Genomic DNA, 27,884 nt, shown 5'->3' on the forward strand with positions numbered 1-27,884 from the left:
GAGTTTTTGTTTTAAATGTTGTATAATATTCTATTATAGTCCAAAAAAAATAGGTGATAAAGAGACAAATATTTTTTTTCCTCATTATTGCAAAAATACTCGATGTCTTAATGTCTCTCTTCAGCTTGGACGCTTGGATCAAGTATAGCCTACACTCCAAACGCTAGGGGGCGTCATTAGCCGATGATGACTATACGGAGGAGGAGGGAGTACTAGTGCCTTTGCACTGTAGAGGAAGACAGTTCACGTCTGTCCACATTCTGCGGCTTTTTCGGTTCGGTCTCTCGGTCGGTGGAAGAGCGAGACCTTTCACAGGAGGTGGAGTTCGCCGTGCTTAAGCTACGCGGGACCAGTCGTCTCTTGCGATGTTAACAGAGAGCTGAAAAGACAGACCTGCTTTCTCCGATACATGACAGGTAACTTTATCCTGTGTTGTGGTGTCCCTGTAGTAGCATCCAGCGTAGATAAAAACTACAATCCCTCGTCGGTAGCGCTCTCTCTTGTGGTTAGCTAAACGTCAGCAGTCGCTAATGTGCGCCTGTAGAAAATGCAGCAAGTCGACAGTGAAATAAACACCTCCATCTGAAAACTATAGAAGCGTCTATATGAGGCGGGTTAGACTGTTATTTTTCCATTGGAGGCTATTACACCCAATTGTCGAGTTAAAGGAGATGTCAAGCTAGCTAGCTAGCACGCCAAGCCCTTTTTAGACATCAAACTACGAGACGGACCAGACTTCTGTCACTTTCTCATAATCTTTTTACTTCTCTTTCTGAAGTGATATTTTGGGGAATTATAGGGATAAAAAAGGGCACATACCAACTAAACCAGCATAGTAATGGCTTAAAGGTTACCTTAGCTACAACCAGGTATTAGTAAGCTAATGACTGTTCGATGGCTCGTTCAGGAAGAAGAGTCACACATGAGAAGTGAGCTTTATGTAACAGCATTTCTTGGTGTGCTATAAGCTGCTTAACGTAGTCCCCTGTCCCTGGGAAAGCGGTCATATGTTGTAATATACCACCACTACACTCCGAATGTGTTATGCAAGAGTTGTCAGAGTGTTTGATGGACTCTTATCTTATTTCCAGCGTACACAAGTCATGGAGCTCCACAGATCCTTGAGCTTGTGGATATTGTGTTTGTGTCTCGTTGGAGAAAGTTGGACTGAAAAGCCAAGTTCACCTACACCGGTGGACAGTCAGCTTGCTGAAAATGGAATGCGAGGTGAGTAATCAATCATGGCAATAATTTGTTATAGCAAACCGTGAAAGATGTAATTGTATCCCTCTTGACACACACTATACCGCCTGTTTGAGGACAGCAGTCTGTGTCACAACATTGCGATTGTGTGCAGGCACTAAATGTAGCCATGCTGAGAATAGTCTGGCTGGCATTTGCCATTAAGCCCTGTCCTCCTACTTCGATCTAGCCACTGAGTCAAACAATAAGCAGTTCATCAAAAAAAAAAAAACATTAGTGGAAAGAATGACTATTGGGGGAATGTAGGCATTTTATTTCCAGTAAATAATAGATTAGAATAATTATTTTCCAACTACTTGTAGCACAAAAGACAAAGGCGCACTAGCCAATTATAACCTTGTTATTTAGAAGTCCGCTAGTTTAATGATTTTTTTATTGGATTACAATGGATTTTTATTTTTTTACCTTGTAAATCGTTTCTATACTTTTTTGAATAGCAAACCAGTACCACTGAATTAATCATTTCTGCATTTGTATTATTGAACAGTGCAGTGAAATGGGAAACTGCCCAAATCGTCTACACGCATCAGTAGAGATGATGCACTTCAAATGTATTTTACTCCTAAAAATTTCAGTGTGCCATATAATTTATTCTTGATGTGACAGTGATTTTTAAAGCTTGACTGGTATTCTAAATTATCATGGGAGACAGTGGAAGAAGGATTTATGGGGTGGAAAAGCTATGGGTGTATTCTTCATCTAAATGGAAGCTCACAGATTGACGTGAGTAACCTGAGCTCTTTTTTAAAAAAATATATATATATGTATATATATATATATATGCAAATATCTTATCTTGTGTCTCTGGAGGTTTGCAAGCCAAATGAGAAAGAGAGAGGCCAGGTTTGGCGTTTGAGAGTGTTACAGGTGGTAGACTTTTTACTGGAATAACTGTCTTTTTTTTTTTTTTCTTTTTGTTTAACGCAAAGTGTGTTAACGTTGAAAGTGAGTAATCACTTTGTGGTATGTGGCTTTGCAAGTTTGCTAAAAGTTGAAAGCGTGCATGCTCACAAATGAACTTATAACTACACGGAAGTTCACCCACACCATCCTTCCTATTTCTATCTTTAGTGTTGTCATGTAGACCATAAGGTACACTTTGCAAGTTAAAAAAGTTTCATAGGCTTACAGACACAAATTCATGGACAGAAATTATTTCAGGTATTAATCTGTGACATTTTTACTCTCTGTTCTCTGTCCTTAATTGCTAAGCCTGCATGTCAAAACATCCAGTTCTGGGAATTAACAAAACTTGGATTGGTATGATGTGTTGATCAGTAGGAGGGGGCATTACACTGTAACCTCCGGCACAATGCAAGCCAAATGCCTGCAGTCTGTTATAGTTGAGAAAAAAACAAAAAAAACAATGTGGGTGTCATTGATTAATGATGAAGCCGCATGAGCTCATTTATGAAAGGGGAAGTGAGGTTATGTTTGCATACTGCTACACCATGTTATGGGAAAGATGGTACAACAAAAAGAAGAATCCTTGCCTGAGAGTCAACACTGCTCAGTTTTCAACCTAGAATCAAGGTTTTTGTCAGTAATCTGTAGTGTGATTAAAAAGTTCCATAAAAATGTTTCTCCAGGAGTATGTTGTTGCTGTAAAAAATCCAAGTTCAGACCCAGAAAGGAAGTCTTAACCACTATTTCTTGTTGGCATGCAGGCAAGGCGTGCTTCCCTTTTAACTCTTTTCTTCATCGTTTCCTTTTGTGGTTAAAATTTAGTCAATTGTGTAGCAAAGCTTACTGCTTTAATATATGCTTCTTAATCTTACTTATGTTTTCTAAACTTGTTGTTTTGTAATATTAGTCATTCCCTTCATTGGTTAAAATAGTGTCTGAGATATACCTGAGATCAGAGCTGCATATAGTTCATACAAGATAGATTTAGAAGATAGATTTGAAATCAATAGAATATGAAGTTTTCATGAGTACTGTTCTTGTAAGTTTACCTGAACCGTGCTGCATTCAATCAAGGAATGCACACACACTCTTAAAACTGCCATTGCTGCACACATGCAAAAATGTTTTCCTCTTAATGGGAGTGGCGTCATCATCTCATATCTAGCAGAGGATCAGTAATCCCTCAGGAAGCAAAGTGACACAGGAAAACAGTGGGCACGCAGGGACATCATAAGAGATGTCCATTTTGATTTCTGTATAATTAGAGTCCTACATACGGATATTTTTATACAATACTAAAGCCTGTAGAATAGCAAACCTGAGTTTCTTGACATTAAACAGAATAGTGACAATGACATCTAAAATTATGATGCCTCTACATGTTGAAAGCTCATAGTTATTTAAGATCGATTCAGTTCAGCGAATGGTCTGTTTTTGGTCTACACATAGGTGTAGCAGATACAGTCAAGATTACCTGTCTTTGTAACAGCCCGCAGTAAGTGAAAGGCCTTATATAAACAAGCCTTCCTATGCAGCCAAGGAATGTTGCAGTTCAGTTATCTTTGCTAAAGAGAGTGCTGTGGGGAAGCCAATTCAGCAAGGTTTTCTGTCTTTTCTGCAGGAAAGTGCACACAAGATTAAAAGCTATTAGCCTTTATTGCATCACAGTGTTGCAGTGTTACAAATGAAGTGCTAAGCGCAAAAAAGAACATCTTAGACATTATTATTTTTACAAAAACCTCTAATGTTATATAAATGTTTTTTGTTTATCTGTGCATAGTTACATCTACTCTTTATCCAGTTGTGCTTTTTTTGTCTGTTTTTGTTTGTTTGGTATTTTTGGTGATTGTAAAAAGTAAATTAGTAATTGTAGAATAAGGAAAAAAACTAAATATAAGTCGACGAATTCGTGGACCTTTGTCACTTAACAACTTGTGGATATGACTTCTGTTTCTTCACCAGATTTTTGTCGCATTGATGAGCCACTATGCAAGGATGAAAATGCCTTTCTCACCTTTGAAGCTATCCGTAATATCCATAAGCAGATGGATGATGATGCAAACGGCAATGTAGACGTCGTAGAGACAGATGGCGTAAGTAACAACCTGAAAAGCCCTCTAACTAAGTTATACAAGACTGAAGTGTTGCTATACTCTAACAATATCAATTCTGCCCTCTGTGTTGGAGAAGTGAAGAAATATTGATACAAAGGGTTATCTTTCGTGTTTTATCTCACTGACACAGTTTCTAACTTGCTCTAAGAATAAGACATCCTTCTTTGCTGGGGTTTTTCTTTCTTTCCCTCTTCACAATTCAAAAGAGAGCTCTTTCTCCTGAAGTCTGTGAGTGAGGGGCAGGGATACAACCAGCTGAGATCCTGCTCTTAGTGAGGGAGTGTTCTAAGGCTTGGACACACTTCACTAGAGCTGAAGCTGACAGTGCTCCCCTTATATACTCATTGTCACGCTCAAAATGCTAGTTTGAGAACATATGAGCTTTCAGACATTGGAATGTGGGCAAACTGGTTATAAAGGTACTAACAATACTTAGGTAGGCTGTGACATTTAAATTACACTCAGTTGGTACTAAGGGGCACAAACTGTGCCAAGAAACGATCACCCACACAATTACACCACCAACAGCAGCCTGAACCACTGATACAAGGTAGGATGGATCCATCCTTTCATATAGTCTCTGACAAAGTCAAATATCTAAATCACAGTAGGAATTGCGACTCATCAGAACAGGCATAGTTTTTCTTATCATGGTTTTTCTGTCCAATTTTGGTGAGCCTATGGGACCAGTAGCTCTGCTTCCTGCTCTTATCCTACAGGTGTGGCGGTCAACTGGTGTAGCCCATCTGCCTCAAGGTTTTACACATTTATGCATTCAGAGATGCTCTTCTGTGTACCTTGGTTGTAACCAGTGCTTATTTGAGTTACTGTTGCCTTGGTATCAGCTTGAATCAGTCTGGACATTCTCCTCCAACCTCTGCTAACTTCGAGAGATTTTCACTCAGACTCAATGCTCGAGATGACTGTGTGGTAAAATCCCAGTAAATAAGAAGTTTCTGAAATACTCAGGCTCACTCATCTGCCACCACTTTTTTTTCCTTTTTTTGGGGGGGGCGGGCAGCATTCTGATGCTCCGTTTAAACTTCAAGAGGTTGTTTGGATCATGTGTAAATGCAATGAGGTGGTGCCATGTGGTTTGATGATCATATACTGGTGTTAAGCAGTTGAATGTAGAGCAGGGCGATATGGCCAAAAATATTTATCACGATATATATTTGAAAATTTGCGATAACGATATAACTGACGATATAATTGATGCGAGACAAAATATCAATCTAACAGTGCAAATGCAAATTCCTTGCTGACAGTTTAACCAAAAGGCATTTCCAGTGGAAATTGGCCGACATATCCTCAACATAACCATGTATAATATCCACAAAACTTAAAAAGAGGTTATACACACACAATACGGTAATATTATGTTGAAGCACAGTACGTATCACTCCGCGAGGTTCCTGCCTACGATAGCCGTAATGCTCCGACAATCCATCAAGCGGTTCGGGTTCGTAGCTTAGCAAAGTTGTACTAAAACATTTGACAGATTTTCGAGCGCCGTGTACCACATAAAATAGTTTCGAGGTCAGTAAACACAATCAGAATTCATACATAAGGCACACGGGATTATAAGGGGCGCTGTCGATTTTCAGAAAAATCAAAGGATTGATTTTAAGTGTGCCGTATTTTCTAAAAAACACGGTAATAATGATGGTCCGCTAGCATTCTCTACCAAAAATAGTGCTTTGTTGTGTATCTGACGGACGAAAGCTAAACCAGTTCCACACCACTGAAGTTGCAGCATTTTTACAAACCAATTCTGGTTCATCCGTTTCATTCAACATCCGCTTTTGCCCTTCTCATTCTCCGTGGCCGCCATGCTTTTTCCGCCATGTGCGTATGAAAACAAAGGCACTGCGCATGCGCGTTTTACCCATATTCTATCGCGATATTTTATTTTCTTATCGTTGCCCAACATTATACCGGTATTACCGTGAACGGTATGATATGGCCCAGCCCTATGCTTGCGTGTTCTACAAAAAAAATGTGCTTTGGTGGGTATCTGACGGACAAACACCAAACCAGTTCCACACCACTGAAGTTGCACCATTTTTACAAACCAATTCTGGTTCATCCGTTTCACTCAACGATCCGCTTTCCCCCTTCTCATTCTCCGTTGCCGCCATGCTTTTTCGGCCATGTGCGTATGAAAACAAAGGCATTGCGCATGCGCGTTTTACCCATATTCTATCGTAATATTCTATTTTCTTATCGTTGCCTAACATTGTACCGGTATTACCATGAACAGTATGATATGGCCCAGCCCTAGTTGAATGAGTGTACCTAATATAGTGGCTATGCTGTTACTTTAAACCCTCTGTCATCTAAAATTTTGTAGATTTTGCTCCAAAGGTGGCCAGATAATGACTGTCTAACTGGTAGGTTCATCCTGTTGCACTCCAGTGCTCTTGCTGATATACCTTTTTCCCTTGTCAAATAATTAACCTGGTGTATTTACTGGCTCAGAAAGCATAGCTGGTATTCTTTCTACACTTGCCTGTCAGAGTTGACACAAAGGTATTTTTGAATATTCTTGACAGCTTTTGTCATTACAGTAGAATCACGACCATGCAAAAGACAGTCCTAAAACAACACATGCAAATGAAGGCCTAGTATGAAGATGGGTGTGGTGTGGGAGAGTATTTCTTGCACTAAATCCTGTTGTAACTTGCATGTGATTTGTAGACAATGCTGCAGTTTCTTTAAAAAAATGTAGCACAAAGGGGATTTGTGAAGCTACAATCTGCTTTGTGCTTGCGGTAGAGTAATACTGCACAGTACAGTAGTTCTCCTCAATAGCATGAATTATAAGCAAAACAGAAAAAAAATTACATATGCATATGTACAGTAGTGTAATGTTGCACTGTAAGCTTTAGTGTAAACTACAAGTTTTGGTCTCGAGAAAGCCGCCTCTGGTGACTTGATTCAGGTATGGTTCGGGCTCAGTCTGTGTTATGCAGCTGAAGCCAGATCAAAGCAGGTGGCACGATCACTGCTTTTAAGAGGGGCACTTGGCATGCAACCCCCCTAAAGCAAATAATGAAGAGAAGCACAGTGAGCAATCATATGTGTAGTGGCTTTTAGCCAAGAAATGGAAAGCTCAAAATGATGATGAAGAGTACTTCAAGACAACCCTCTTTTTCTTGTTAATCATACAGTGATTAAATAAGGTGGGGAGTTGCTTTCTTTACGAACAAGATGAAAGTGTACATCTGGTCTCTTAACAGTAACCTTGTTGACTCTGTCACATTATACAGGTCCTGCTAATTTTCCATTGAATATGTTCGGGAGTGCAGTATTTCACCTGCAGCAGAGACATCTTGCTGCACTGTAGTGAAATCTTCCCACACAAATCTATCAAGAAAGAAAGGCATCATGACTTATTACTGTCTTTCACCCATGACTCTGCTTTTGTGGGAGTGCTAGATGTTATGTAGGGTTCATTTTTAAAAACCTGGTGAGTGGGTTAGCCTACAATACAGTGGGCAATCAGCAATGTGGTTCCAAAAGCCAGCGAGGGACAATTACCATTTCAGTGAGAGTGCAAGTGGAATTTACATTACGATCAGTCTTTGGTACAGTTTAGTGAGCATGACACTGTCTTATTCTAAAAGGAATACAAAAAAAGCTGTTTTTATGATTAAATGTATAGTAGTTTTGAACAAAAGTGAGAATGGCATTCTGTTGCACAATTAAATAATGAGGGGAAAATCCCTGGTGAGGTATTTATTATGTTTTATTTCATGTTAAGCGAGTGAAGGCAATGGATATATCCCACAGGAGTTGCATTTAATTGCACTAAAATGGTGGATTAACAATTACAGCAGTGAAATGGGTCACAGTGCTCACAATCAATAGAAACCCTAAACACCATTTACAAATGTGGTCTTTCCGCATTGTCACAAAGCAATGCACCTCTTTGTAGTAATGGTTTCATTAGAAGTGATCATGTTTTGTGGTGTCACAGCTTTGCAACATGAGAAGTTTGCCCTCATGGCGTTCTGTCTGAAAGGCTTTTTTTTTAACTATATGGCTAATGTTTTGTACACAACTCACTCCCTTTCCTTTCACTCTTGATGTCACTCGCTCCTTTTAGCAGCAACATTTGTTTAGATAGTTTGGAGAACATGGCACCGATTACAATGGGTCTAATTTTTGTCTTACAAAGTTCACACCACTTCAATTAAGCAACTAAGTTTGATATACAAGGCATCATCTTTCAAAGCCAACTTTAAGGACTTAAAGATGTGCTCAAAGTTTGGTCAGAATACGCTAGCCAAAGTTTTGAATGCACTGTGTCAGTTTCAGTGGTGGAATTGCAGTTGAAAAACAAATGTTTTAACAAGTGTAGCTATTTTGTCATGCAAGTCTTGTAAAAGGTTTTTGTTTGTAGCCATTACAAATATGTCTTTGTCATACTGCAGTTCCTGAGAGAAGATTTAAACTACCATGACCCCAAGGCCAAACATAACAGCTTCCATGGGGATGACCAGTTCATCAGTGTGGAGGACTTGTGGAATTCATGGAAGGGCTCTGAAGGTACAGTTTTGTTGCAAAAAAGGGCCTTTCTTTCACATCTATTTCTATGCAGAGTTGTATGTTGTAAACCTTTTTCTGCACACTCAATACCTCCAACCACTACTTAATGTTTGATATTGTACCAGTGATTTTCATTTTTAATGAAGCAGTCTTAGTGACTTTGATTACCAGTCAGAGAATGGCAGAACTTTTATATGCCTGTAAATAAAGTTTTATGTGCTTCCCTCTGACTGAAAGTGTGTGTTACATGTTATCCATGCTTGACCCTTTCACTCAGTTAACAAAGGCACAAAGTAGTTGATAAGATTGCATGCCAAGCAAAGTGCACTGTTCAGCCAGAGTGGCCCAGAGTTAAGATCGTTGAAGCTGTCAGCACAAAATTCAGTCACACTTCTTTCTATGTCCAACCATACTAATGTATTCTATTATACTCACTCAGAGCACTTTCATGTGCTGTATCTGGCACTCACCTTTTAGCACCCTTTCCTCTGACTGCTTTTACCACAGTTTTGTTCACAGTACTGACTTACTCTGCATTGCAGTTTCTTGACAAAGTTTTAGAGCTTCTGAGCAAGGAAACAGGGTTATTGTACAAGAGAGCAATGTATTAACTTAGTCAACTCACAGTTTTGACTCTCTGCCAGGTGCTGGGGATCAGATTTGCCTTCACCAATTATTCCTGTCAGCATGTTATGCTGCGGGGATCTCGTAGATCATTCAGGATGTGTATGCACACAGTCAAACAATGCATTTTGTGTCAACCTGTATTATGCAGTTGCAATAGTGATGCATTTTTTCTCGGCTGCAAGTGTTAGATTTGAAATGAATTGATGTTTATGAGGTTACAGCTGTTTCTCAGCTTTAATTGTTTACAGTGTAGCTAGAAAGGAGAACATTGGTTAAATTACTCCAGCCTTTGCTACAGTAATAGTTAATACTTAGTTTCAGATGTTGTGACTGCCTGAGGTCTATGAATCAGACATCAGGAGACACTTGGTTTCTTCCCTCTTGAATCTCTGCTGCCCTATATTCAAACATGCTTTAATTATTTCTGGTTTCAGAATTATATATTTTTTGCCTTCAGTCTGTTTTTAAGCAAGTGAAACATTTTCTATCTAGTCGAGGTCATCTAACCAACTGCTGGCGTGAGAAAGGAAGTGTAATTCCCTTTCTGGATTGCTTTGACTAACTGTTGTGCTACACGACTCTTAAATTAGTCGCTGGAAAGCTACAGCTGTCCACATGATTCCTTGAATCTTTAGAAGTTGTGTATCATCTGCATAACAGTGGAAGCTAGCACTGTATTTGTGGATGGCCCAATGGAAGGCCTGTGGGGAACACCACATGAGAAGAGGGCTGAGAATGAGCTGAATCATCCATTTAGGAAATAAAACAATCTAACTGACAAGGAGGATTCCTTGAACATCCTCAAACACAGTGAAAGATTACAGTCAAAGTTTCTCTTTTAAAACAGTTGTGTTAGAAAATAGCAAGACAGTAAAATATACTGCAGCTATTTATTGAGTTCTCTCTATGAAACGTGAATAAATATGAATTCTACTATTATAAAATGAATAAAAAACAGAAAGAACCTCATCCATGTCAAAGTGGCATGGATGAGGCTGGAGGACAAGCTGGCATGTAATTTGGTCTTTATATCTGGAACATTTGTGGTTATAGAAATCCTATATATCTTATATGTATTCACAGCTAACACTAGTGACAAACACTGCTATAATGCCAGACATGCTTTTATGGGGTATTTTAATTTAGAAGCAGGAAGTTTTAGAAAGGAAATCCTGTTGAGTTACAATTGATTATTATCTGTGAAGACTGATTCAAGTTCTGATGTTGTCTTAAATATCAATCATGATATTTGTTAGCAGAATGTCCATCCATCCATTTTCTGTCATGTATCTGCGTCTTAATCCTGGGGCAGCAGTTTGTGCCAAGATGCCCAGACTTTAGTCTCCTCCACCTCTTCCAGAGGGACACCAAGGCATTCCCAAGCCAAACCATAAATCTAATCTCTCTTGTGTCCTGGGTCTGCCCCGGGGCCTCCTCCTAGTAGCACATGCATGGAACACCTCACCTAGTAGGTGTCTGGGAAGGCATGCTGGTCAGCTGCTCAAAGATTCCTAACTTACTGTGGGGAAGTAAGTTTTACTCCGAGCCCCTCCTGAATGGCCGAGCTCCTCACTTTATCTTTAAGGTTGAGTCTGGCCAATCACTGGTGGAAGCTCATTTCCATCGCAGTCTAACTCTTTTGGTCACTACCCAGTACTCATATTCATAGGTGAGGGTGGAAGCAAAGATCAACCGATAAATCAGCTACACTCTCTTATTACTAATACACTCATCTTACTAGCAGAATGTATTTGTCACATTTTTTTTATTGTTTGTAGGTTGTTATATGAGTTGAAGGAAATACTTTTCATTGTAAATAATTGATCCATTATCTGTAGTTTGATTGGATTTTTTTTTATAGTGTTTATATTTTGGACTACAGAAAGAATAATTGTCGCTTTGGGAACAACTAATGTGGTGCAAAATAAAGACTGAGAATTGTAATTATAGTGGATGTTTTGTTTCTTCTTTTTGCCAACAGTGTATAATTGGACAGTGGACGAGGTGGTGGAATGGCTCATCAACTATGTGGAGCTGCCACAGTATGTGGATGCATTTCGCAAGATGAATTTCAATGGAAGTGCCATGCCAAGGTGTGACATCATCATGACTTTATTTTTCTTTCTTTCTTTTTTCAAACTGAACAGATCTATGAACCCTACACATCACTGTGTGTGATAACGTGTCTTGGTTTACTTATTACTGTGTAGTGTTAGATATTTTTATGTACTTAATACAACTTTTTAAAGTCATTAAATTGGCTGTCCTTGTTAATCTGTTTTATTTTGATATGGGTTACTTTAGTTTACCTTTGATGAATTAAGGACCTGTCAAGCGATCGCATTACAATCTTTGTTGTGTGTGTGTGTGTGTGTCTGTGTGTGTCTGTGTCTGTGTCTGTGTCCCGCTTTCTTCCTGTGAAATGAATGCACGTCTGGTCTCTTTCAGGCTTGCTGTAAAGAACACCACTCTGACACTCTCTATTCTGAAGATTTTGGATCGAAGCCATGTGCAAAAGTTGCAGCTCAAATCGTTGGACACCGTACTCTTTGGAGCACCACTGAGTATGTAACTTTATTTTTTGCAAGTCGTGTCTGACTGTTAGAAACACGGCTTCCCCAGCAGACAGTCTACTATATGAATCTCTTGCGTTCAAATGTTTTACTGTGGAAAACAAGTTTCATTACCAACATGACCAACATCCTGCCCAATTTGGTCTACTGCTCTAATTTTCATTCGCTCTTTGTCCCTGTGAAGTGTTGTGGCCAGAGTCACCAGGTCTATGCAATGCTTGATTTATAGTACTGCACTAAATCTTAACTGTAGCTATGCCGTAGCACCTTTCCAGAAACGCTACACATCACAGCGAAGCAGATCTCAATAACTCTTTGGTAATGAAATGTGGCGTATTGATTAGTGGAAGGATTATACCGCTGTGAAACATAATGTAATAGACTGTAATTGTGGCTAGCTTCCTCATTAGACTGAAGCAGTAACTCATAATTTGCCAGTTTAGCTTGTGTTTGTTTCTTCTGACAGGTGTAACAATCTGTGTATAGACTCAGTAAGTCCTACAGTCTTCTCCCCATTCTGAATTCCAGTTAATTTAACTATTGTTAAAGATAAATTGGCTTTCACTCATGACTCATGTTAGTAAAACGCAGACACAACAGTGTACGAGTATAAACAACATAACCCACAACTGTGAAAGGTGTATGCTCATTCAACCCAGTGCTATCATTTAAGCTTAGGAAATCCTGTACCACCTGTATCAATTTCAGGGACTGAGGAAGATTTAGACTGTTAGACCACACTACTCTGTATTCCAGACACATCACTCTGCGTACAGAGGCAAATAAACACTCCACTCATCCTCTTCCTCTCCACTATCTCTGCTCCAATTCTGCACTTATAGATTGTAATCCTTTAGGGGTTTCTCAGTTTTTTAGCTCCTTAGGGATTTGTAACATCACAATGGATAGGTTGTCTTCGATATCATATGTCCTGTCAGCAGTTTAGATTTTTTAAAAAAAAAATTGTTTTGATACTGGAGAATTATTTCCCAGGAATTTCAAAGTAGAGGGAAGGTGTGTATTTAGAAGAGTGTTTATGAGACGTCAAAAAGAAAAAAAGAAAATCTAATAAACAGTCAGTGGAACCAGGTATTTGCTTTAAGCACACAGATACACACACAAAAACAGGACAGGGGAAGAGTGTGTAGTGGTGTGTGTCTGGCATGTGTCATTGTGAATGTGTTTTGTAAGAGTCACCCGCAGGAAGACATTAGCAAGGGCTGTCTGGCTTTGACAAGCTATCAAAACCAGGGGGTCCCACTAACAGCCAGACTGACCAACTGTGAAGCGTAGCAGCATTTTAAGACACACTGCACAAAAGGTTGCACCTAATCTGCCCAACAGTTGTGTAATAATTAACCCAAGCTCGTTTGGGTCCTGTTATTTCCAGTTCTGTGGCTAATTACCTGTCACTTGATGCTCTCTTGGTGGTATTCCTGAAAGAAATTGAATGTTTTGTTCACTGTATGTAAAAGGAAATTGCCTACAATAAATAGCCCAGCAGAGGAATGGCATCAGGAAATTGCATTCTCAGAGATAATGCCCTGAATTTCATTTTGGCGTCTGTGCTCAGTGAAGAACTATGATGCACTAGACATGCATTTCAGTAAGCGTGACTCATTTTGGGTTATTGTGTTCCAGGTCATTTAAGAGGTAAAGATCTGTTACTCAAGGTCACATTATTGGAGGAACGACCACCAAAATAAGGTTTTTCTTCTGTTGCCTGTCAGCTAGACGTTATTGACCCATTTTGATCAAAACGAGGTGAAAAACCTATCTGTGTGCTTTTATTCTTACATCAATGTAAAAGGAGTTATTCTGTACGTTATCTATGTATGGCAGGGGCAGGGAGTGATTAAAATTCTGTGGTTACTATGCATGGTTCTCAAGTGCCCACAACTTGCTGTTTATTCATCTTATTCTGACAGGTGGTCTAAATATTTGGCCTGGAACAGGTAAAAAACTTATAGGCTTGTACTTCTGGATTGTCCAGTGTTGGCCTTCATTTTAAAAACTGTGTTTCTGCCCTCCAAGGCTACATGCAGGTCAGACTAAAAAATATGGATATATTGTATGCAAAGTGCATTCCTGTTATTCTTACTTATTCAGTGGAACTGATAAGACTTGAGCTGTACAGGTGCTTGAGATTTACAGCTTGTGTTGTAGAAGTTCTGTCTGTCGAGCTGGCACGATTTACTGATATATTCATTTTACTTCCCTTTGTCTCACTCCAGGAAGTATACTGTTCTTTCCTGTATACTCCTACTCAGGATTTGCAAGAAAAACTTGTGTAACTTGAAAAACTTTGAGAAACTACGCTAGCTGCTACATGCATGTTATTTCTTCGACTCATCAAATGACAAATAACTGTTGTTAGTTCCTAGCTTGGGTTTAACTTGAAGTTATTCTGTTAGTGGTTGTAAAGGGATCTGAATATGGGATGTGTTCTTACAAGTAGGATACTTGATTCCAAGCTATTGTGACTCTGAAAATCTATAAAACCCTCACAGCGATAACGTCAGTGAATACTTATAGTTGCAGCTAAAGTTTGAGCTTTAGCTTCATAGCTTCCCCAGATTAAAATAGGTCGTGTTAAGCTGTCTTTATCGTGGTCTTTTGCACTGGGTCCCTCTCACCGCAACCTGAAATTGTGCTGGTGAGCCTTCTATTTGTGTCACTCCACAGCAGTTGCAATATGACTATGAGATTCAAGTTTCACACCACATTCTTGTAAAATTTCTGTGTTGTTAAACAGCTTTATCCTATAATACATGTTGCTGACCAAAATGCATCTCCTCATCTATAGGCCTGCTTAATGACTTCTTGTCTTACTAAAATGTAACCTCATGTCTTTTTATTTCATTCAGTGAATAGACATAACCACTTGAAGGACTTCATGCTGGTCGTGTCAATAGTCATAGGCATGGGTGGATGCTGGTTTGCCTACATCCAGAACCGCTACTCTAAGGACCATATGAAGAAGATGATGAAGGACCTAGAAGGCCTGCAGAGAGCTGAGCAGAGTCTGCATGATCTACAAAAGAAGTGAGGGTTTTTCCCAACACCAACACAAGCTCTATTGCATTTAATTGTATTTTCTGCACATGGCGTTCATTTTAGATTTAATATGAAACTGTTATTTTTGTCTTCACATGAGAACTTTTGAGCTTTTAATACATTTAAACTCATCATCCACTTGTCTGAGGATAACTCCCATACATTAAACTGTGTGCTATAATAATCAGCTGTAAACGGTTATTTCTGACATTAGTAGCTTATTAGCTTATTGAGCTGTAAACCTCCAACATTTACTGATTCTAAATGGTGGAGGTCACAAGTGAACAGAAGATTTTTACTTTCCACTTGAACATTCTGCTGATATCCAATCTTGAATGACAATCAAAGCAACGGCCTGACTCGTTGTAGCATGTTTGCAGGGTTACTCCCTAGTTCTTTTGCTGTCAACTTTCAATGTTTTTCTGGTTTGATTGTTTGGATTTGTATATAGTTTTCCCAGGTTTGCACACAATCCTGGGAAAGGTTTGATTAATGGCATTCATTGTTCTCAAATAGGAACTTGTGTTATGTTATAAAAGACTGGCAGACCTGCTCTAGCGCCGGGCACTTATGTATTTATACTCAGTTATCATCAGGCCTCTATGGACCCATTCCACGGAGCGTTTTTATGTTCAAATATGATTTAAGCAGGTGACTAATTTAGTGAAGCCAAAGTCTTTGGATCAATGGTGGAAGGTTTGCTTCATGCATTCGTGAAGCTGTTTTTTTTTTTCTGCTGTTTTATTTATTTATTTATTTATTTTTCTGGCTTCATACACTAGCATGTCACAACAAGTCACACATTAACTGGCTGCAGATACATGTGATCAAGGCATGCTTACTTCTTTATTTAACAAACTAAAACTGCTTATTACTGGTAGCATTGGCTGCAGTTTTATAGCCTCCATATCTGCGTAGTCGTAAAGGTAATTCTTAATTTAGTCTCCAGCCATCACTTCTGACTATACTCTGACAAATTGTTTAAAAGTATACATTGTAAGTACCAGTGATCAAAATCACACTTTTCTTTTAGAAGAGAAAAATCTTAGGAATTTGTAAAATGGTGGCCAAACCTCAAGGCTAAACCTTTTAGAATTTTAGAACTCTTTAAAAAACAACTTTTGAATCGTACGTTTTATACTTTGCCCTTTCTTATATCTTATAATACAAAATATTTCATACTCTGAGGAGTTTCTTGGCCATCGGATCATTCCAGCCTGTCTTGTGATTTAAGGTTTGAAATTAGATGAAATTTCAGTGTTTTAAAGTAAAGCTACATGAATTGGTGAATAAAAGAAAGGCTAATCTAACTATTTTAGTCCTGCTAATACCTGAAGGAATGCTCAGAATGTGCTTTGAAGTGCATATCCTACTTTGTCTTTCAAGGAGACTTGAACTCAGTTTTGACGTGATACATGAACCAAAGGTTTTTGAGCTTGAAGGTGCAAAGAGATTCCCATTTTATGGTTTTGCATCTCTAACACAGTTTATCCACTGGGGGAGAGGTCATCTTCAGGTAAATTTAAAAAAGGAATAAGCTCAGGCCACTGGAAAGAGCCACATAACTGCGTAACATTCTTGTCTTTATTCTTGAAAACAGAGGGAGAGGTGAACTCTTGTCGCAAATTTTTCTTTGACTGCCCTTATTACCCACATGCATTAATGTTTGTATGTTAAATGGGGGATAAATGGGCTGTTCAAGAGACAGGCTTTTGAAATATTCATTTTATGCTTTGTCAGTGCTTACTGACTGAACTGAAACTAATGTTTGTGTCTGTTATGGATTCTTGATTTTTTACAGTTGCACCTTTATCTCCTGCATCAGCATATTTTTGTAACAGACATGTTCTTTGTTAGTTCCTTTTCTTTTCAGTACACTAGGTGGAGGGAAAAGTGTTTTGGGGGAGTTTCCTGCTGAATTCCAACAAACAGTGCAACTGATGGCTTAAATGGGGACAAATCAGTGAGGTCAAACTCTGTCCTTCTGACGCTGCCAAGTTAGTCTTTGTGTTGACTCTGTGGATTTATACTTTGACTGTTTGTAAAACACCTGCCACTAGCATCTTTGAAGTGGATTTTGCCTTACCTTTTTTGCTAAGCTAAGTACGCATAGTTAATTCTCCTCTACAGATCACATTGGCAAACGTTAAGTAAATATTAAAGGCCAGCAAGTGCAGACATTATTTAGTATCCCATGCAAGTAAACAGTCTGCACCATGGTTGTGCGTAATACTTATTGGTAGTTTGTCTGTCTGTAGATAGTACTATAGTGCTTTACAGGAACTGCTCAGATCCGTGAATTATGCTTGTTTGTTCAGCATTGCAGTAAAATTTGCCTGTTACAATTCAGCGGTGTTTTGTTCAGCTGCATTTTAAACTTCAACTCAGTTCATTTTGCAAAAGGATAAAAAAGGCCATAGAGGTCATTTAAATTCTATTTAATTAAAAATATCTGAAATGCAAGTTGAGAACTTCAGTGGGAACTGCAGCTGCCTCAAATCGGTGTGCTTTGAGCTTTGACCCTCTTGCTTTATGTGTAGTTGGCTCAGAGGATTGTGGGTTAGAGTGGCAGGAAAAGCATGCAGGCTTGTGCAAAAGTGTGACTGCATGCAAAAAGGGCGTTCTATTTTTGGCAATACTGCATGCAACTTTTTCTAGCATAATAAATGCTATGACAGAAAAGGCTAGACCATGGGATCAAATACTTTTGTTGAGTCAAGTCATTTCAAAACCAATAGTATGATTTCATGAGGATTATAGGGCTGCATTACTGTGCAAGCATGGGTATTGTGTGCATTTCTGAGGCAATATGAATGCCAAAGGATATGCAGGTTCTGGTATAATAGGCTATCAGACAGGCAGCAGGTTTTTCAGGCATGCTTGTTTCAATAAGACCGCCACACAAAAATCAGCAGCTCGAGAGGTTTGTGCTCTGTCTTTAGTTGTGTGTTTCTTACTGATCCCTGCAGCCAGCTGCTCTCTTTCCATACCTTTAAGCAGATCCTGCGATGCTGTCAAGTAGCCTGGTCCAAACATGGCTTCACTGTTGGGAGACAGTGTACAGAGGTTGTGACGAGAGCTGGATTTTCTGGGTGACTTTTACAACACTCTTTGACCTGGCCTCCCCCTTCACTGGTGGGCGAGTGTTTTAAGCATGACTGTTAAACATGTCAGCTCTGATGCAATTCACCCACATTTGAATTTGGGTGTGGTGTGCAGATGAAAGGCCTGAAAAAGGACTGGTGACAGGGACAGCTTGTATTGCATGTGAAAAGAACTTAAAGGTTGGGCATATAAGGCTACGTATGTCTTATAATATCAGTGTGTATTCAGTAACGTTACCTGCAAAGTCTGCAGACATTGTCTGCATTCTTTAAGCTCTGTAATTCAGGTCATTTCATTCAGGAACAGAATTTGGCATCTACTCTGTGGACACTGTTACTCAGCCAGTGCTTTCAAATTTTAGCTAGAGAATGGCAGAGGTCAGGGTCGAAAGCATTAGCAGGACTGCCCACCAGCAACATTTTCCGTAGCTCATGGTCTGGATCAAGTTTCAATTCTCTGCGCTTGTGTACTACTTCTGCTGTTCTGCTGCCTCAGTGGGGGAAAGTGCTGCTCCCTGGTGACTGAAATGTGTTTGTACGTTCTGCCCTTGTGCCACATGTTTAACAAAACAACAAAACAGAAATTTGAAAACAACAGCATTTATTTTGTTGTATCACAGTATATGTAGTACTATAGTTCTGGGACTTGTTATATTCATCAGGCTATCAAGGCCAGTGACATTTTTCAATTCAAAAATATTACAAAGTCCTGCATAAATGTAACCACATCACGGGTTTAGTTGGACCTGAATGGTTACAGAGTATATCGGAATGGTGTGTGTCTCAGTGAAAACAATCGTGTTATTGGTGACAAGCCCGCTTTCAAAGGCTTTTTTTCCTTTTTTTTTTAAAGGCTAGTCTAATTATATCCACCACTTGCATGTTCAGAACTCTACAGGAGCACTGGGTGCCACACTGTACTGTTCTAAACTTAAATCCTGACAGCTGTTCTCTTCTTGGCTCTGCTTCCTCTGATGTCAGATTATTGTGAGCTGCCTAGCAGCTGACCACAGTCCTTTGCTCTTCTACATGTTAGCTGTTTCTGGTGATGCATGGCTGATGCAATGCCTACTATGGCATGCAATCTAGGCACCCCTAGTAAGCATTTCTGTTGATTTCAGCACAAGATAAACTTTCTAAAAGAAATGATGTCAGAGAGAAAACTATCTCTTTAATGTGTTTTGCAATTGTTGCGTAAAAAAGAACAAGAAACACAAAAGATTTAAAATTTGATTCCAGGTACCTTTTACCAAAAGTCAAAGCTTTATAAATCCTCTCTAATACTTGTCATAACAACTAGCACTCAAGGGCTCCTTTAAGCCGGTGCAGCACTGAGCACTGTCCAGAAGGCAGGAAAAGCCTTTTTTGAAGACGCCAAAGCATTTAACCTAATTAAGAAATGGTATTTAGCAGGAATGGTGGTGGTCAAGTTAAGGTCTGGAACACTGAAAAAAACTGATGCTACTAGGATAGCTGGAAAGGTAAATCAAAATTTCTCTTTGACTAAAAAAATCCTTGGCAGACTGATGGTGCATTTTTTTCCACTGTGCAGTCTTCAAAATCCTGCTTGCTTAGCACAAAATTCAGCATTAAAGCCATGCATATAAACCTCTAAACAAGCTTGATACAGTCTAGAAATGAATCCTGAGGTTGGAGGATAAGATTAAAATAGAACTTATTTGCTGTGATGAGCAAAGGTATGTTTGGAGATGAAAGGGTGCTACAGTTACACAAAAAGAAGAACTTTCCAACTGTTAGTACAAGGGTTGATTGATCATGCTTTGGGCTTGTGCTGCAGCCAGTGGTACATGGAACATTTTCACTGATAGAGGGAGGAATGTACTAAATAGCTGAATAATATAAAGGCAGTTTATTCTGGGAGCAGTCTGTTGCTAAAAGCTGAAGATGACAAGAGTCTGGATTATACAACAGGATTTTTAGGGTATATTTAGGATCATTACCTAAATATACCCTAAAAATGCACCATGGACTACCTCAAGAGGATCGACCTGAATGTTTTGCCTTGGCCCTCTCAATCCACTGATTTAAATATAATCCAAAATTTTTGATTAGACATCAAAAGAGCAGTGACTGCTAGACAGCCAACAATCTAACAGAAATTTTGACCAGGGTTGCTCAAACCTAAGCACATCTCCATAGTTCATAGAAAATAACAATAACTCCAACACGGCTTCATTTGCTTGGGCTTAGTAAGCAGCCACTGACTAAAAATTGAGCATGACCTTTGGTCCTTTTTTCCTTAGGTTGCAGATTGCCCAGGAGGAGCATCGAACAGTTGAAGTAGAGAAGGTAAATCTTGAGCAGAAGCTGAGGGATGAGATAAACGCTGCTAAGCAGGAGGCCCAACGATTGAGAGAGCTGCGTGAAGGCACAGAGAATGAGCTGAGTCGCCAAAAGTATGCAGAAGAAGAGCTCGAACAGGTAATGGTTGCAGTCTGATCAATTACATTTAAACGCAGTCCACAAAGTAGAAGCAGTGAATTTGAGTAAATAGAGAAGAAGACTTCCAAGGTGGCATCGGCACAGTATGTTTAGGTCTTTCAGATTCACACTAGCTATAGTGTAAATACACCCACTCAAGTCTTTGTCCTTTGGAATTTGGCAGAAGAAGCACAGTTCAGCCCACGTACGTAAGTGAAACTGTTTGTGCTTGGGGGATTATCACAGTGCACTAATTCAGATGCTTTTGTCACATTTGACTGTCCTGCTAATTTGGGATTAAGCAGGGCTTCTACATTCCATATATGTGCTGTTTTCATTAAATACAAGCCCAAACTTTACTAGATTTGAAACCCCTGCTGCTGTAGTACCAGTTTTACCCATTTAAAGAATAGTGCAGGTAATCGTGGATATAGGTAATTAACAGGTAAATGGTGGCCAAACCTGCGTGATGCCGAGACTCTCCTGATGTGTGCAGTTGAGAAGGGGCAACTATGGAAATGTTTGGACTTGATTTTACATAAATTGTCCAAAATTCATGTTTGAAAATGGGGGCCATTTAGGTAGACACCTTTATTCAGGTTTGAGGTTACATCTGAGCTTTCAGTGTGTGGGATTGGGTTATTTGTGGATATAGAAAAGGCTAAAAATTGCTGGCAGATTGTGGGTCCATTTTTCCTTATGTGCTCATCTAGCATGGCTAATAGTTGAAACTTGTTGCAGGTGCGCATGGCATTGAAGAAGGCGGAGAAGGAGTTGGAGTCACGGAGTAGCTGGTCGCCACCAGAGTCTCTACAGAAATGGCTGCAGCTCACCCATGAGGTGGAAGTGCAGTACTACAACATCAAGAAGCAAAATGCTGAACGGCAACTCCTGGTGGCCAAAGAAGGGGTTAGCATGCAAAATATATATACATTTCCTTGTGTATGTTAAACAAATAGAATATCATAAAAATAGAGCTTTATGCTAATAATTTAATATCCAAAAATGGTAAACTTCCACAAATTCTGTATTCATTACCCATGAAGCTTTTCCTGTTCTTAAATATTTGGTCAGTTGTTGTAACCTGGGCACCACTTTCCACTTCCTCCTGCTTACCTTGATAAGTCCTTGGTCACTTGCTTTCGCAGGCAGAGAAGATAAAGAAAAAGAGGAACACTCTCTTCGGGACTTTCCATGTGGCTCACAGCTCCTCCCTGGATGATGTGGACCACAAAATATTAGCAGCAAAGTAAGTCAGAGACTCTTAATTGTGCGTTGATATGTTGTTAAAAAATAAAAGCTGAGGAAAGACGATTTCATACATACATTTCATACATTCTCCTCTTTGCAAAGTTTTCTTTTAAATACTTTCTTCTGATCTTTTGCAGACAAGCCCTTGGCGAGGTGACCGCTGCTCTGCGAGAGAGGCTGCATCGCTGGCAGCAGATAGAGATCCTAACGGGTTTTACCATCGTCAACAATCCAGGCCTCCCATCACTGGCCTCGGCCCTCAACCTCGACCCCACTTTCATGGGCGGCAGAGCTACACCTCAGCACTTCATCATGTCTGACGACATGGACGACATGGATGAGGATATCGTACCCGGAACTCTGCCATGTAAGAGTTCCTCCGAAACGCTCAGCCTTTCAGTGGGGATAAGCAAAAAAATCCCTAAACCTTCCTCCAAGGCTCTGCTTGGGAAATCCAAAAATCAGCTCACATGACAATTTGGACCTAATGCTACATGTATTATTGTTGCCTCCATGGTGCTGACGGTAGTGGCGGTTAGACATGTCGAAAATGAGTATTGAATGTTGTTTTACACTTCACACTATGTAAATTCAGATAATTGTCTTGTTGTTTTACACACGGTACCACTTGCCTTTTTGTTAACTGTTATTTTGGATACATTTGTTTATTTCATTCAGTAAATTATTGAAACTGAAGATTGCCATGATTTTCCTCTGGAAACTGAAACCCAAAGAAAAATATACTTCTTAAAGAGAACAATTTTTTGTGTTGACCGATTTGTAGTGCTTGTGTCATGATACGTGTTATAGATATGTTGGATCAGCTTTTCGAAGGATGCCAAAAAAGGAAATACTTCAGATGTAGTCACTGCCAGAATTATATTCCTATTTAGGACCAAGATAGGAACACCAAAAAACACAACTCAGATTCTTACACACCTTACAGTTCTTGCAGAATTCATACATTTTTATACATATGTCGGTTTCAAACCACATTTGACTTTATATGTTAGGTTATGGGTTTAGGTAACTGGAGCTCCAATTTGCTGCACAAGTGAACAAGTGTTTAATCAACATTAATTACACTGCCTGTCTCACTCCCCTCTCTCCCTCCACCACTTCTCTGGTATTTGGCTCCCACTGCTGTCTCATTGGTCCAACTACAGATGGCAATCGACTGTTGGAACGGCGAGCTAGTGACCTGTGGTCCATTGGTTCAGACTGTCAGCCCGTGTGGAAATATCCTGGTTGGCCATTTATTCATGCCCCACTTCAGTCCTCAGTCTGACCTTCCCATCTCTGCTTTTGCCTAAAAAGAGTTTTCATACATTTTAACTGGCAGTATGCTCCAGATGGACCCAGCTGTAATAAAAAAAAAAAAAAAAAAAAAACCTTCTCCATGCTGCCTTTATTTAAAAACACCCCTGACCTGACCTTAGTTGCTTGCTTGGTATTGAAATCCTCCTCCTAAATGTTGCCCCTCCTCCAGACAAACCCCTTTTTTCTACTCCACTATTGTTTTGTATTTGTTTGTTTTTTTAAAGAAACAATTTTTCCTATTTAAACTTATTATGTTCTTATAATTTGTCTTTATTAGATGGAAAGATTAAACAAGTGTTGGGATTTTACTCATATGCATCACTATTGTGGAGTAAAGAGGCTAAAATTTGTGTATTTTTATATTTAATAATGTGTAATGTTTCCAAAGACTACAGCATCATTGTTCTCACTTTTTCCATCAGCCATTTATTTTATGTTAATGTTACTAACGCTGTTATTTTGTGCCAACAGCTCCCAGTATGATGTCTCTGCGCCAACGCCACATTGATCCCCAGCTGGCCCTGGGCTCCCAGAGGTTGGTAGAGAGTTGCCTGTTGGCAGGGCAGCAGGGCGAGGGAACCCCCTACCATTCGAGGCCTAGGGCTACCTTCAGACATTCACGCAGCCACTCGTTTGGGCAGCTCGATTGTCTCCCTCTGCCTCCCCTCTCCTCGGCCGTTTCTCACCCGTCCATAATCTTTACTTCCAGCCAAATTCCTCAGTCGTCATCATCCTTATCCTCATCTTCCTCCTGCTTACCCAGCTTTGTGGGTGGCAGTGCAACCCCTCATTCCCATGCATACCATGCTTCTTTCCAGCCCATGGATCCTATTCCTGATTTGTCATTCTCAGATGTCTCCAAAGTGCACTCCTCGTGCAGCGACAGTTTCGGGTACCCATCTGTCTCTGTTCTCCACACACTTTGCATGTGCGTGGGTGTTTTTACACCACCTGTCATGGTTTTACCTTGATAACACATGTAGAGTAGATACACTTCCCTTAGTATATTCATTTTGTTATGTTTCCATTTTATTTTGTAATTTTTTTCTTTTATAAAATTTCTCATCCTTCGCTGTTTTTAAGCCATTACAGAAACTTTGCATTTACTCTCTTTCAACCTCTGTGTTCCTCCTGTTCTTTGCCTGCTCAACTAACAAGTGTGGAGCCCCACTATCCAGCCTGTGCCCTGCGTGTCCGTGACTTTCAAGGCATAGTGTAGATAAACTCAAGCATGCAAAGCTGCTTTTAAACATTCCTTGGATCTGATTTTTCCTTCTCTAACCTGTGAATTTTTCTTCCTGCAGGGATCTAAATCGCTCCGACTCAGACTCCTCTTTGTCCCTTTCACAAGTTGGTGATCGGCTGTCTGCCTACAGCTCCAAAGGCCACCTAATCAAGCCCACTTCTCTCATGCACGGCCTGTCCAACCGGGCAGATGATGCCGTCTCACTGCATGCTCACACCCCCAATGGAGGGAACCGTGTTCATGAGGGAGGTCCCGACAGCCCCATACTCATGAAGAAGGTGTACAGCCTGGGAGAGATCAACAGTCTGTCCGAGTCATCTCGCTCACTCAGCCCAAACTCCACTGAACCTGACACACCATCACCAACAGGAGGGCAGGTAGGAGTGGTGGGAGCTAAAGCCAACAGCCGCATCCCACAGCTGTCCTCCAAGAAGAGCCCCCTAGAGGAAGATAGTGGTTCAACAGGAGAAGACACAGATTCAGCTGCCAGCCGTAAGAAACATACCTTCAAGATCTTCAAAAAACAGAGGAAATAAAAGCTAAATGAACTATGGGCTACCAAAGCTGTCTGACTGTATTCCTCTGTCTGACCTGTTTTTGTTTTTGTTTTTGTTATGTTTTTTAGTTTCTAGTTTTGGGGGTTCATTAATGGTCACATGATGGCAAGATTTTTTGTCATTGAATCTTTTTGTAGGTTACAACACCTACTTTGAGAGACTGTGGACTGTTTTACCCAGCTTTATCTGCTTATACTTGGTCAATGTTGAGTATGTGGGGAATGGGCAGGTTTGTATATTGGAATGTAAAGTATTATTTATTCTGCAGGAACTTGTGCCAGTGTCAAAGGGAAATATGTCTCCCACTTGTTGTTTCCTTTTTTTTCCTTCTTGTTCTACAATCTATAACATTTTGCATGTCTTCACTTTTGTTTGACAGATACTCGAATGCTCTTAGTGTTTGCTTGGTTCTTGTTGTTAACCTGCTTAGACAACACTTGTTTCTTTTATTACTATCAAAACACCTACAAGTCCAAAGTGAATGTGCACTCCTGACTATTTTCTTTTTATTGATGGGTACACTTTGTTTTCTTTTTGTTAATGTCTTGTTTGCGGAGAAAATGACACATTCAGGGGATCTTCAAATACAAGAGGTGTATTAGAATGCTCCTGTATATTACCTTTGGCTGTAAAAACAAATGTCGCGTGTTGCTATTTGAACTCAGTATATTACGATGCCTTCTTAGGGCCATTCTAGGTAATAATAATTTAAAAAAAGGATAAAAAAAAAAAGGATCAGGGAGGGGGTGATACTCTGGAAAAGAAAAAATCCTAACTTTTATGAGATCTTAGGTGGAAAATTTATTTTTAAAATGAATGCAAAAAAACCCCAAAGACTATAGTCTCACATTGAAGTCACAAATATACAAAATAAAAATGTTCCTCTTTTTGTAAAGCAATCTCATCACACTAGATGGTGCGTTGCCTCTATTATTCCTACTGACATTATTCAGATGCAGTCAGCAACTATCTGGGAGCCCATAATATCACATTAAGTATAGCTGTTTATTGGGTTATTCAGAAGAAATATACTGATTTGCATGAGATGCTTTTGTGTAACAGTTATTCTTGCATCACGCCTCAACTTGGCCATTTTCTGTTCAGCAATAGAAACCACATTTTTAAAAAGATAATAAAATATAATTATTAAGGGTTTTAATGTTTTTCTCAGAATATTAATCAGTCATCTTTTTTCCACATAGAACAGCCCTAATAAGCTGTCCTAGTGTATCAGCATTAACTGCTGGGTCTAAATGTATTTGTATTGCACCCTAGAGGTAAATTCTTGCAAAGTATCTAAAGGACCAGCATCAGACCTTTTGCGGTTTTGAGTTTTAGTGCATTTGAAAAATGGGAGAGTGAAGAATGTCTCTTCTATCTCTTTGCTGAAATATCCAGCTTATCTTAAGGACTATCACTGATTAAACTGGGGGTTTACACACACCCTCACTGAACCATACGGTTATCAGGTGTTTGAAAACTAAAAATGTCTAGGGTGTATATAGAAATAATTTTTTTTTTATTAGGCAGGAAATTACCAAGATGTTTGAAGTGGCAGCCATGAAATGCAATGGTATCTTTAGGTATTTAATTTTAAAGTTAGGATATACATTGTGAAAAGAAAATGCTAGAGATGCTTGCTTTCTACACCTGTATATCATAAGAAAATGTACACCTTTGGGTTTGTTTTGTAAGAATAGCCCCTTGAAGGTTAACCAGGATCCCACAATTTTCACGTAATGTGGATTGGGCTATGCTGTCCTGTCTTTTAGTTTTATTATTTTGTTTGTCTTTTTAGTGGACATTAAAAGATCCACAGCAGTTTTTCAGTGAGGATTGGTTGTTGGTAAGGGCTATAATTAAGGAAAGTCTTTTGCTCTGTACAAGATTGAAAATTTAAAGTTGTAACCACTTCTGGTTAACGTTTTATGGAGGCAGGAAGTCAATCATGTAAAAGTGCCAAATTGTGATTTCTGTCAGAGGCCTTTGTATTTGTAGTGTGTTCTAAACCTTGAGCCCCTTTTGCACAGAAGACAAAAGTGCATGATGTATACAGTAATGTATATTCAAAGATGAAATGCTGAATGTCCGAGGGTATTTCCTGTAACAGTATGATCAGTACCGTATGTTTACATTTGTAACAAATAATTACTATTCTCAGATAAGTACAACAACAAAAAATACCTTGTGCCAGTTTTAATGTTGATTGCTTCATTTGAGCACAAAACTATGCATCTAGTTGTAGGTGATTACTAAAGTAGTAGGGACGCCAGTACACTTAGGGTGCTCCTGATCAACGAACAACCAAAAAGTGCTGCAGAAGACACAAGAAGTCTCCCCCAGCCTCATAATGTAACAGGTGGTTTGGATTTATAAGACACGTTTAAATATTTTATTTAAAAAAATAAGACGAGCTTAAAAAAATAACAATTTCCTACTGGTACTTTTTTAAAGTGTCATTTGTACCTTTTTTGCACGACAGAGCTGTAAATTGGTTATGCCATCTGAATGTGTGAGTGTGTCTGTCTGCTCCCGGTATAATGCACTGTAACGTTGATGCATGTCAACTGTCATAACGAAACCTATATTGGGTTAAAAGAGTGGATCAGCTTAAGCTCTTAAGTCCTTCACCCTACTTTTCTCCTTGTCTTTATTTTGAGCTTCTATTTATGAAAACCTACAGTATATTTGTACAGGGGGAAAAAATCATTTTGCATCTAATGTTGTGGTCTAAACTTTGATGGCACTCCTGCATGAAAGCAATAAACTATTTTGAATGAAAGGTGAGCTGCTTCTTCTAATACACAGCACTTTGATTTTTCCTGCTGTAGATTCTTTTTGAATTTTTAGATTTGACTCTAAAGTTCGCA

General features: G+C 39.4%; 1 protein-coding gene across 2 annotated transcripts; it reads left to right on the forward strand.

The window, feature by feature from the left end:
- Window positions 1–203: 203 nt before the first annotated feature.
- stim1a (stromal interaction molecule 1a) lies at window positions 204–27,796 on the forward strand. 2 transcript variants are annotated; one of them, XM_084949939.1, is made up of 14 exons: window positions 204–416; window positions 1,092–1,227; window positions 4,132–4,262; window positions 8,723–8,837; window positions 11,446–11,557; window positions 11,913–12,028; window positions 14,905–15,082; window positions 20,463–20,640; window positions 21,382–21,549; window positions 21,789–21,889; window positions 22,029–22,258; window positions 23,058–23,138; window positions 23,683–23,746; window positions 24,516–27,796. In XM_084949939.1, exons 2-14 carry the CDS (start codon window positions 1,104–1,106, stop codon window positions 24,991–24,993), a joined length of 2,076 nt encoding a protein of 691 aa, XP_084806065.1. In that variant the 5' UTR covers window positions 204–416; window positions 1,092–1,103; the 3' UTR covers window positions 24,994–27,796. The 2 variants fall into 2 exon arrangements, with proteins under 2 accessions (XP_084806065.1, XP_084806064.1); XM_084949938.1 differs by lacking the exon at window positions 23,058–23,138 and having other exon boundaries at window positions 206–416.
- The last annotated feature ends 88 nt before the right edge of the window (window positions 27,797–27,884 follow it).

This window comes from Perissodus microlepis, chromosome 14 (genome assembly GCF_051167445.1).
Source record: "Perissodus microlepis isolate ML-2025 ecotype Zambia chromosome 14, ASM5116744v1, whole genome shotgun sequence".
Taxonomy (NCBI): domain Eukaryota; kingdom Metazoa; phylum Chordata; class Actinopteri; order Cichliformes; family Cichlidae; genus Perissodus; species Perissodus microlepis.